This window comes from Stegodyphus dumicola, chromosome 6 (assembly GCF_044657685.1).
Source record: "Stegodyphus dumicola isolate Sdum_Otavi_A_Nest chromosome 6, ASM4465768v1".
Classification (NCBI taxonomy): Eukaryota; Metazoa; Arthropoda; class Arachnida; order Araneae; family Eresidae; genus Stegodyphus; species Stegodyphus dumicola.
Genome location: NC_140773.1, coordinates 174,082,420 through 174,094,763, shown reverse-complemented (window position 1 = coordinate 174,094,763; position 12,344 = coordinate 174,082,420). Strand labels below are relative to the sequence as shown.

General features: G+C 34.3%; 1 protein-coding gene across 2 annotated transcripts in view; it reads right to left on the bottom strand.

Moving 5' to 3' along the window:
- Positions 1-11,427, bottom strand: part of LOC118182617 (ribonuclease H2 subunit A) — an 83,804-nt gene extending 72,377 nt beyond the window's left edge. Inside the window, exon 1 of one of the 2 annotated variants that reach the window (XM_035351989.2) lies at positions 11,270-11,427. In XM_035351989.2, the coding sequence (XP_035207880.1) occupies positions 11,270-11,396 (127 nt within the window). In that variant the 5' untranslated portion in view covers positions 11,397-11,427. The remainder of the gene's footprint in view (positions 1-11,269) is intronic. The other variant, XM_035351988.2, reaches the window with a different exon arrangement.
- Positions 11,428-12,344: the final 917 nt, after the last annotated feature.

Genomic DNA, 12,344 nt, shown 5'->3' with positions numbered 1-12,344 from the left:
CTTCAGCCTTTATGTCCTCCCAAGATCTTTTTACCCACTCGCACACTTGTGAAATAGAGGGCCGCTTCATTCTACCTGAGGGTGTGATGTGGCTCTCCTATCTACTTGTTCCATTGTTCTCGCACTTTTTCCTTAAATGGCTTATTCACCGATACATCTAAAGGCTGCAATTGGCTAGTCAGTCCAGCTATCTGGGTTTTTAATTCTCTCGCCTTATTCTTTATGGTTTCAGCTCTAGAGGCGCTAAACTGATCAAAAACCAAAAGAGATGGTTTTCTTAAGAGTCCACAAGGTTGTCTCGCCCATATGTTCTGTAACCACAGTTTCATTCCAGCTTTGTCCATCCAGCCTTTCGGATGAACATAAACAATTACACCCGTTGGAAGTTTTTCTTTTGAATATGAAAAACAGCGGTAGTTTTGTGCCATCAGCACAACATGTTAGAATTACCATATATCGGGTTTTTTCATGACCTGTGGTTTTTATCGTTATTGATTTAGACCCTTTAATACTCACAGTCTTGTTGGATGGTACATCAAATGTGAGTGGAATTTCATCCATATTTCCTATTTGACTGAGCTCAAAAGAAGTTTTCTTGCATGCATTTATAACAAACCTATGAAATGCTAGTATTTTTTCTTCATAATCTGCTGGCATTTTCTGTGCAATAGTTGTTTTTGTGAGCATTGCCTTTTCATGAACCTGCAGCACCAGCCCTCAGACCCTGAAAAGTTCCGATTCCCATGTTTTTCTGCAAATCCTTTGGCCTCATTGATTATCATTTTGGTTGAAACACTTATCCCAGATTTCCTCTTATCTATCACCCACGTTTTTACGGCATTTTTCAAGTTCAGGCCAAGATGGAGCTGGGCATCGAAGGTTATATTTTTGTATTTTAGCAGTCTTCAGTTCATCTTCCTGCAGTCGCCAAGTGCGTATAATTTTTTCGGTAGGTGGTGGACAGAATGCCTTGCTGCTGCTCTGTTTCCATGCACTTTGGCATAGTTTAACACTCCTAATTTATACTGAATTGTATAGCTTAATCTCTTGTTTCCTGTAGTCATAATTTCCAGGGTATTTTTTTAAGACGAATAGTTTTAAGCACCGATACCAACACGTTTATACAGAGTAGCACCGATACCGACACATGTGTCGGCTGAGTCAAAGAAAGTCTATGTGAAGAATGAAAGGCTCCATAGACGTAATGTGACCATCAAACCTGTTCAAACTTCGACATCAGCTTCGAGCTTTGCCGCTTTTTGGCAACAGATATTTCATGCATGTGCAAAATAATTATGGCAGATGTAGAAAAAGTTATGTGTGTCTAGACCTTTATCCAACTAAAAATAGCATTCAGTATTGAAAGTTAACCTGTGTCCTTCATGTATAAGACGAAGGTAACTTTTTTGAGACCAAATTTAGGAAAAAAAGTGCGTTTTATATGCCGTCAAGTACAGTAATCAACTATCAACATCAAGACTTATTATGCAGCATCTGTTTTCCTTTACATGGTAACCTAGAGGGTCCACAGAGGTTGCCTGTTTACATCATATAACAATGCACAAAAATTGCCCAAAGGAATTTTATCTTTCCAAATATTTTCAGGTGTAATAAATGAACAATTTTAAAGCAAAATTATATATTGTAGATGTATTTTAATGGACTTCCTACATATAAAGAAAAGCAATATACAGTTTCATCTAACAGTGCAATAAAAAATAAAACAATTAACATTAACAAATGTCATTTTGTTACTTCAGTATTGTGCATTGAAATCTGGGTCTTGTTTTCCAAAACAGTCACTCCAGTTTTTGAGTCTTATCAAAGCACACAAAATTCATATAGGTATCTTTCTTAAGGAATTTGACATCATAGTTTTTCACAATTTGGCTAATCTTTACGGTACCTCTTGTTTTTTTTCCTGAAAGAAATCGCCAAGAGGTATTGGTTGTTTGCCAAATCTGGAAGCCCACCATGAAAAGTAATTGTTTCGGTAACCCTAATATTGATAATTTTAGGACAACTGCTGGTTACCATGATAGTTTTAACCTTGTTTTAGCTTCCTCATTTTTTTTTTTTAAGTGAAAATAGATCAGTGTGTACATGAACAAAGTTAAGGCAGTGTCCAATGCCTAGTTTGTGCAATTCTCTGATGTATTTTTAAGTGAAAATAGATCGATGTACAGTCAAAAGTCGCTAATTCGGACACCCATAATCCGGACCTCAAAGCTAAAAACTTTCTGCGCATGCGCCGCGTTGACACATGCGCATAGGCATTTAGCGTGCGCGGAAGACCTTTATGACTACGCATATGCGTGTGCGCAAGCGCAGAATACATTTTCACGTGTGCGTTTTATGTATAACGGACGGTATAAGCTAAAATGATCTAATTATCTATTTCAGTTAATGTTGATGATTGCGTTGTTCCTTAATCTTCAAATTGGGTCCGGCTTATTATTTTTTGCAGACTGTAAGAGCAATTTTATAAAAGTAAACTTGAACTTTCGATTATGTCAAATAGAATTTCCGATGCTGGAGCTCCAAAAGGATCTACAAGACGAAAGTATGTTTCGATGTCCATCAAACAAAAAGTGGAATTGCTGCAAAAAATGGATAACGACATGAAGAAGGTGACAGAGAGGCTAGTGAAAACGAAAAAATTTCGATTGACAAGTTAGTCGGTATTCTCGGCACAGCAATTACGGGACTTGAACAGCGGAACTTTGTAACTGAACAAGAAATTATGTCTGTTTATAGAATTAAAGAGAAAGTATTATCACATAAAATGAAGCAACTTAAACAACTTACATTGAAAAAAATGTTTAATAAAGTAAACAAATAAATATTCAGCTTTTTTTTGTAAATTTTGATACCCTTTAGATCATAATTGTTCTTTATTTCATAAATTACAGTTTCATATTTTTAATTTTAGAATTTTTGCATGCCATCTTAGGAGATTTAAAATGATGATCTATAATACTGAAAAATCGCCGAAGTCCCGACGAGTCCGGATTAACGACTTTTGACTGTTTATATGGATACATTCTCTGTGTCCATATAAACAGTAATAATCCGGAATAATCTATAGAGTCTTTGACTTGTTATTTTAGCTTTGTGCAGCGCCCATCTTGAAATTAAGCCTTCGTGGCGTCAAAGAAACAATTCACCACAGAGTACCGTACAATAAATGTTTACCCACAATTTTATATCAGCAACCACTCTTTCAGCTGAAACTTGTTCCAATTACATTTTCTCACAAATGAAAAAGTACCTTTACATGCTTTGCCATCCATTATGAAAAGACAGCTATTAGTGTGATAAGAATATAGAAACAATCAACATATAAAACGAAACATTTCTTTCATGCCAACAATTGCCATTCTATATAGTCTTTAATGTTTGAAAACTCTTGTTAAGATCGTACATGTTACAGTACACGAATAAGCAACAAAGCCAGTGCTAGACTTTTTTGCTACTTGGTTAAGTTCTAAATTTTAAAAATGTTGCCACCTATGAATTCTGGCAGCTGGTACAGACACATAGATTGCACATGTTCTGCTGCCAGCAGGGCCGTTCCTATTGGGAGTGCAGCATGTAAAAGTATGCGGGTAGCCAGACTCTAGCGATACCATGACTAAATATTTTAAATTCATTGTAAGTACTTAGTGAGTATGAAATAAAAATTTTATTAATCATTGAGCAATTTTTTAAAATTTGGGGGTGGCAATCTTAGGTAAGTACGATGGCAGCCAACAGCCTACGAAGGGTCCTGATAAGCAGTCCTACATAAATTAATAAATAAACATACATCATACATAAATAAGCAATTTGAAAATTATAGTACATTTATCTATATCTAATACTTTTACATAGCAGATTTTATTCAAATAGTTGTTTACACATCTATTGTTGACAAGGTGCGGATTTGTTAGAAAACATATGATAAGCTATAAAAAATTCTAAAAATGGAAAATTTTTTCTTGCAAGCTTAAACATTTTAATTATTCTATTCTGTTAGCTTTTAAATGTAATAACTGAAATATGAACTGTCATTTTTAAGGAAGAATATACATTATTACTTTAATTTTCAAATAAATATAATTTCATAAAACATTCACTTCATAAGTAGGTTTGTGAATTACAGTCAAAAGTCGTTAATTCGGACACCCATAATCCGGAATAATCTATAATACAGACCTCAAAGCTAAAAACTTTCTGCGCATGCATGGCATTCACACACGCGCATAGGCGTTTACGCGTGTGCGTAAGACCTTTACGGCTGTGAATATACATGTGCGCATGCGCATAATACGTTTACGCATGCGTGTTTAATGTAAAACGGACGGTATATGCTAAAACTATATAATTATTTATTTCAGTTAATGTTGCAGATTGTGTTGTTCCTTAATCTTCGAATTGGATCCGGCTTATTATTTTTTTGCAGACTGTTAGAGCAATTTTATAAAAGTAAGCTTGAACTTTGGATTATGTCAAATACATTTTCCGATGCTGGAGCTCCCAAAGGATCTACAAAGCGAAAGTATGTTTCAATGTCCATCAAACAAAAAAAGGAACTGCTGCAAAAAATGGATAAAGGCATATATCCTTTGATTATCTAATCATTCTGAAATATGTTTATCAATTTCACGCTTCACGGGAAACGACACGGCGCACAATGAATTGGAAGCTGATCTGTCAGCACTATCCTTATCTTCAGAGCAGATGCTTTTATTTTATTTGGCTTATAATTCTTTACTAAATGTAGTATTTCATTTCGATGTACTCAGTCTTTGATATGATTTAAATCAAGTTCCACCTCATTATAATTCGCTTCCGATAGTGAAGAAAGTGACTCGGAGGTTATTGAAAACGAAAAAATTTCGATTGACAAATTAGCCGATATTCTCGACACAGCAATTATAAGACTTGAACAGCGGAACTTTGTAAGTAAACAAGAAATTATGTCTGTTTAATTGAATTAAAGAGAAAGTATTATCACATGAAACGAAGCAAATTAAACAACTTACATTGAAAGAAATGTTTAATAAAGTAAACAAATAAATATTTAGCTTTTTCTTTTTTTAAATTTTGATACCCTTTAGATCATAATTGCTGTTTATTTCATAAATTACGGTTTCATATTTTTAATTTTATAATTTCTGCATGCCATCTTACCAGATTTAAACTGATGATCTATAATCCAGAAAAATCGATAATCCGGAATCGCCGAAGTCCCGACGAGTCCGGATTAACGACTTTTGACTGTATATACTTTTAAATCTTAGCATACGATACACATGGGATTTGGCAACTTTGGCGACATCATGATGAGCAGTACACGTGGTGTTTATAATGAGGTGTAAACGTGTCATTTTGGTATTGGTGACAATGGCTAAAGTGCAGAATAGCCCACTTATTTGTTTGGCACTTTTTACAAGAGCAAGAAGAATTGGATTTTTGTCAATTTTCTTTGATTTTTTAAGTGAAAATAGGTCAATGTGTACATGGATGAAGTCAAGGGAGTGCACAATGCCATTTTTGTGCAATTTTGGAATCTTTTTTTAAGTGAAAATAGGTCGATCTATACATGGATACCGAGCATGTTCAAGTCTTAAAAATGCACCAAGCAATGGGCGATTCTGCACTTTCTCCGCGACAATTTTCAAAATAGTGCAGTATCGTATGCTAGGATTTTACAGGAAAATTAATACTAACACTTCCAAGATATTCTACTGTGCTAATTTTTAAAAGTTTAAGAACGTGTTAAAAAGAGTATCAATTTTATATTAGTTTTAATGTTGAACAATAAAATATTTTAAATCTACAATATTTGTATTTTTTAAATCTTAATAAGTTATGAATCAGTTATACAATCATCTATATTCTGCCTGCGCTGGATTGTTGTAAAATTGATATAAAAATTAAAAATTGACTGATAAAATGGAACTTAGAAAATAACAAAGGTTTTCATCCGCAGAGAACCCGTTGGTGCTTCGGGAAAGAACCCGTTGGCACCGTTGCATTTTTACTCGCCAAGCTCACGGTTCATCGACAATGAGCCGTAAACGTGATTTTTAGTGCATGTAAATTCAAGTTAGCAGACAAAACAATATATTAAGCATATGGTAGTAAAAATTCACAGATAATAAGCATGCAGATGTAAAACTAACCGGTTAAACGTGATATACGAAAATAAACCTGTCTTTTTTATAATATATTTCACAATACAAATAACCTTCAATAGTAATCAAATTTTCTTTAGTAGCATTGTTAATAAAACTAGAACTTTATACATTTTATTATTTTTCAAGAGTTATTTGAACTGTATTCCTTACACCAGCAGTGGTTTGATAATTTTGCTAACCATGGGGATGCATCAAATTACTCTGTCGTCTTAGATAATCAATAATATTTTTTATTTCCATTTAATCAGTTATTTATGTCACACCTGCCATCCTCGGAAAGGTTATTGTTAGAAAAGCGTTAACAATATAGTATCTTAATAAAATTTTACGCCATAAAAATTGGAGCCGAGAACCGGCATTTATCGACGAAAACTTCTTTAATTATACGAAAATATTTCTATCTATTCGTTGTTAAAAAATTCAGAAAAAATAACGTGGGAAATCAGAAAAATAATAATAAATAAGAGAAGAAGAATATAAATCTCCAAATGCGAACAACGACAGTGATAATTCAACAAAATGAACTCAAGAGGAATGGTTGCAACCTTCAAACAAGCGAATAGGATGAATCCGATAGGTTACCAGGTTTGAACTATTATCGCCAAAGTTGGCGATGTTTACATTTACCAGGTTCTCTGCAGAAGTGCTTCCATAACAAATAATAAAAATAAAAGCATTATTTAGGGTTTTCATCCGCAGAGAACCCATTGGCGCCGTTGCATTTTTACTCGCCAAGCTCGCGGTTCATCGACGATGAGCCGAGCCGTAAATGTGATATTTTGTTAAACGTGGTTTTTAGTGCATGTAAATTCAAGTTAGCAGACAAAACAAGCATATGGTAGTAAAAATTCACAGATAATAAGCATGTAGATGTAAAACTAACCGGTTAAACGTGATATACGAAAATAAATTTGAATTAAATTCAAGTTAGCACAGTAAAGAATATATTAAGCATAAGACAATATATAACCATTTATAACGGAAATAAAAATTCATTTAAAATTATAAATTAGTATTAATGTATTGAAATTAACCGGTTAAACGTGAGAAACGAAAAAATTTGTCTTAAATTCCAATTAACACAGAAAACAATATATTCCTTACATCAGCAGTGGTTTGCTAATTTTGATGACCATGGTGATGCATCAAACTATTCTGTCATCTTAGATAATCAATAATATTTTTTTATTTCAATTTAATCATCTATTTATGTCACACCTACCATCCTCTGAAAGGTTATTGTTAGAAAAGCATTAACAATATATTATCTTGTTAAAATTTTACGCCATAAAAATTGATTTATTCTCATAATTTTAGATGACAATAACCAATAATAAAAATAAAAGCATTATTTAATTATTTAAAATGCACATGCATATTTTTGTGGCCTACGGAAACAAATTATTTTAGAGGTTGGAAACCTCATGGTTCTTAGAGCTGTTAATAATTAAGAACACACAACGTGAACAGCCGTGTTACAAATTAGCATTCACCCCTCCCGCCGTATTTTCTTCCTTTCATCCCGAACTGAGAACTGGTCTCTATCTACGAAAATATTTCTATCTATTCGTTGTTAAAATTTCAGAAAAAATAATAATAAATAAGAAAAGAATAATGTAAATCTGCAAATGCAAACAATAACAGTGATATTTCAACAAAATGAACGCAAGAGAAATGGTTGCAAACTTCGAACAAGCGAAAACGATAAATCGGCTGGATTACCGGGTTTGAACTACTATCGCCAAAGTTGGTGATGTTTACATTTACCGGGTTCTCTGCGGAAGTGCTTCCATTATTTAAAATGCACATGCACATTTTTGCGATCTACGAAAACAAATTATTTTAGAAGTTGGAAACCTCATGGTTCTTAGAGCTGTTAATAATTAAGAAGACAGCGTGTACAACCGTGTTACAAATTAGCATTCACCCCTTCTTTCATCCCGAACCGAGAACCGGCATCTATCTACGAAAATATTTCTATCTATTTGTTGTTAAAAAATTCAGAAAAATTAATAATAAATAATAATAAGAAGAAGATTAAGGCATTCCCCGTATCGAGAACTCAATCTCATTCCGGGTCCACTCCCCCTTCGGGCACATCATGGTGGTTCAACCTCTACTATTACCCTCCAGGAGAGCAGCGCACCACCTGGGACGCACCCGAGGCAGCACCGGTCGTCTAATGCACCTACCAGTCGCTTGGGCGACACAGAAAACAATATATTCCTTACATCAGCAGTGGTTTGCTAATTTTGATGACCATGGTGATGCATCAAACTATTCTGTCATCTTAGATAATCAATAATATTTTTTTATTTCAATTTAATCATCTATTTATGTCACACCTACCATCCTCTGAAAGGTTATTGTTAGAAAAGCATTAACAATATATTATCTTGTTAAAATTTTACGCCATAAAAATTGATTTATTCTCATAATTTTAGATGACAATAACCAATAATAAAAATAAAAGCATTATTTAATTATTTAAAATGCACATGCATATTTTTGCGGCCTACGGAAACAAATTATTTTAGAGGGTGGAAACCTCATGGTTCTTAGAGCTGTTAATAATTAAGAACACACAAAGTGAACAGCCGTGTTACAAATTAGCATTCACCCCTCCCGCCGTATTTTCTTCCTTTCATCCCGAACTGAGAACTGGTCTCTATCTACGAAAATATTTCTATCTATTCGTTGTTAAAATTTCAGAAAAAATAATAATAAATAAGAAAAGAATAATGTAAATCTGCAAATGCAAACAATAACAGTGATATTTCAACAAAATGAACGCAAGAGAAATGGTTGCAAACTTCGAACAAGCGAAAACAATAAATCGGCTGGATTACCGGGTTTGAACTACTATCGCCAAAGTTGGCGATGTTTACATATACCGGGTTCTCTGCGGAAGTGCTTCCATTATTTAAAATGCACATGCACATTTTTGCGATCTACGAAAACAAATTATTTTAGAAGTTGGAAACCTCATGGTTCTTAGAGCTGTTAATAATTAAGAAGACAGCGTGTACAACCGTGTTACAAATTAGCATTCACCCCTTCTTTCATCCCGAACCGAGAACCGGCATCTATCTACGAAAATATTTCTATCTATTTGTTGTTAAAAAATTCAGAAAAATTAATAATAAATAAGAAGAAGAAGAAGAAGAAGATTAAGGCATTCCCCGTATTGAGAACTCAATCTCATTCCGGGTCCACTCCCCCTTCGGGCACATCATGGTGGTTCAACCTCCACTATTACCCTCCAGGAGAGCAGCACACCACCTGGGACGCACCCGAGGCAGCACCAGTCGTCTAATGCACCTACCAGTCGCTTGGGCGAGCCCGTCGCAGCGGGACATTACCCAGCGACCCCGGGGGAGACCCCCGGGTTACTAGAATCACGCCGCGCTAGGACGTGCCAGACTCCAGGGCCAGCCAATAAGTGACCTTTCCCAGAGCCTTCAGAACCACCAAGTTCATAAATTTTATACCCCCGTGGCCGAGATTGCCTAGGTACAGATCCTAACCAGTAGCTTCGCAGAGTTCTCTACGTCGACCCCCGGGGGGGATAATAAATAAGAGAAAAATAATAGGTACTATTCGGTTTCGAGGACTGTAAAAAATCGCCAACTATTGTTGACGCCAATGCTGCCAAAAATAATTGCGGCAACCTTAATGATTGGGGCAAGAAAGTAAGTATAATAGTAAATAGCTATTTAAGATTGATGTTTTTATTTAGATGAAAGGTTAATTTCATATAATACTTTTTTATTATTATAATTTATATGAAAAACGTTAAACATGACTGAATGGAAGCATAAGAGTAAATAACTATTTCAGATCATTATTATAATTTATATTAAAATTGCTAAACATAACTGCATGGATGCCTCCATCGCTACCGACTTATCGCTAAAGCTTAATTTCATCTGGTTGGCTGTTCAAACATAATTTTCTATAATGAATGATGCCTTTTCTTTGAAAACATTCTTGGTAAAGGGCAGAATCGCTCACTTATTTGTTTGCCGCTTTTTACAAGGGTAAAAACAATTGGATTTTTGTCAATTTTCTTTTACTTTTTAAGTGAAAATAGGTCGATGTATACATAGATAAAGTCAAGGGTGTGCGCAGTGCCATTTTTGTTCAATTCTAGGATTTTTTTTTTTTTTTTAAGTGAAAATAGGTTGATGTGCACATGGATACCGAGTATGTGCGATTCTTAAAAACGCTTTAAGCAGTGGGTGATTCTGCACTTACCCAAAATTCTATTGCCGAGTTTTCGTCATGTGCAATTCCCAAATTGTTAAATCCATAGGATATCAAGAAAGGATTTAAAAATTAAACTAGTATTTCAATAGCATTTTAAGAAATATAGAACTATATAAACTTACGCAATCTGAAATCAGCGCATATGCTAGATTTGGCGCGCTGTTAAATGGGCGCGTTTGATAGATTTGGCGCTTTTGCGCATACATTTTCGCTGCAATATTTTTACGGCCCTCAAAACCAAATAGTACCAAATAATATAAATCTGCAAATACGAAAAATGACAGTGATAATTAGACAAAATAAACGCAAGAGGAATGGTTGCAAACTTCGAACAAGCGAATAGAATAAATCCGATGGGTTACCAGGTTTGAGCTATTATCGCCAAAGTTGGCGATGTTTACATTTACCGGGTTCTCTGCGGAAGTGCTTCCAAAAATATTGATGCAGAGAAACTGTGAGAAAATTGTAAGCTTAGAAACAGCTTAAAAAAAGACAGTTCTTGAATAATTTAGGGGTAAAGCGCAGAATCGCCCACCTATTTGTTTGGTGCTTTTTACAAGAGTAAGAATTGTTTTTTTTTTTTTGACAATTTTCTTCGACTTTTTAAGTGAAAATAGGTGGATGTGTACATGGCTAAAGTTAAAAGAGTGGGCCATTCTGGGATTTTTTTTAAATGAAAATAAGTCGATGTGGACATGGATACCGAGTATGTGTCATTCTTAAAAACGCGCCAAGCAGTGGGTGATTCTGCACTTTCCTCTAATTGATTTATACAATATTAATTTCAACATTAAGTTTGTGAAATTATTTATTACCAAGAACTGGCCCTCTTCCAGCTTCATCGATTCCAAGCATACAGGGCTCTGTTTTTGCTAATGTTGGAACATTTGACTCTAGAACAAAATTTTTGGATGAATTTTCAATAAATCCTATCAAATCCATTGCAACACGGCGCCATACATTTAAATTAATCAATGTGCGGTTACAGTTAGAAACCGAAATCGGTTGTTGGCATGGCTCCTTTACAAATCCAAACTGATGAATTTCAATTTTCGTCCGTGGGTGCGAATCACGAAGCAATTTTGTAAGGAGGTCAATTTTGTCTAGAGGAGCCTTACAATTTTGTAAGCTTCAGCAGAAAGAAAAGATTTTAGATATATGAACTTGTCAACATTACTTAATGACTCATTAGAGTCAGTTGCACTTGAGAAACTATTAAAGAATTATTGAAATAAACTAGAATCGCCCTTAAAAATGGGAATACGTAATTTAGGCAAATGTATAGAAGAGGATGTATTGCGAATATTCGAATTACAAACGTTAACATTCTGAGAAGATTTAAAATGTTCACTTTCATAACTTTTTAAGTTTGTTTTGATTTTGAATTTAATATTACTTATAGATTCATTATACTCGAGAATCATTTGCATGACTGGGAAGTATTGCTCGGGCAATCGAAACCCGTACAATACAGTATATCTCAGTATAATGTGAAACATAAAATTTAAGAATTTATAAATTACTTATCAAAACATGAAATTAAGTTCATTAATATAGACATTAGTTTAAAAATTACAATTTTAAATTAAAAGTATGCCCTCTTTCTTTATGTGTGAAAAAGGAAAACACCAAATATATTAATTTCAGAAAAATTAAATTAAGGAATTGCTGGTACTTTTCCGTTTTGCCGCTGCAAACGATAAAGTCACCAATAATGGTACAACTGATGCCAAACGGAATATCTTCGCTGGTTACCTTTTACGCCTCAATAATGGTACAACTGATGCCAAACGGAATATCTTCGCTGGTAACCTTTTACGCCTCAATTTCAAAACAAGTCGCAGCCATTTCTTTCCAGATTGATTGTTTCTTTCAATACTGGCATACAAT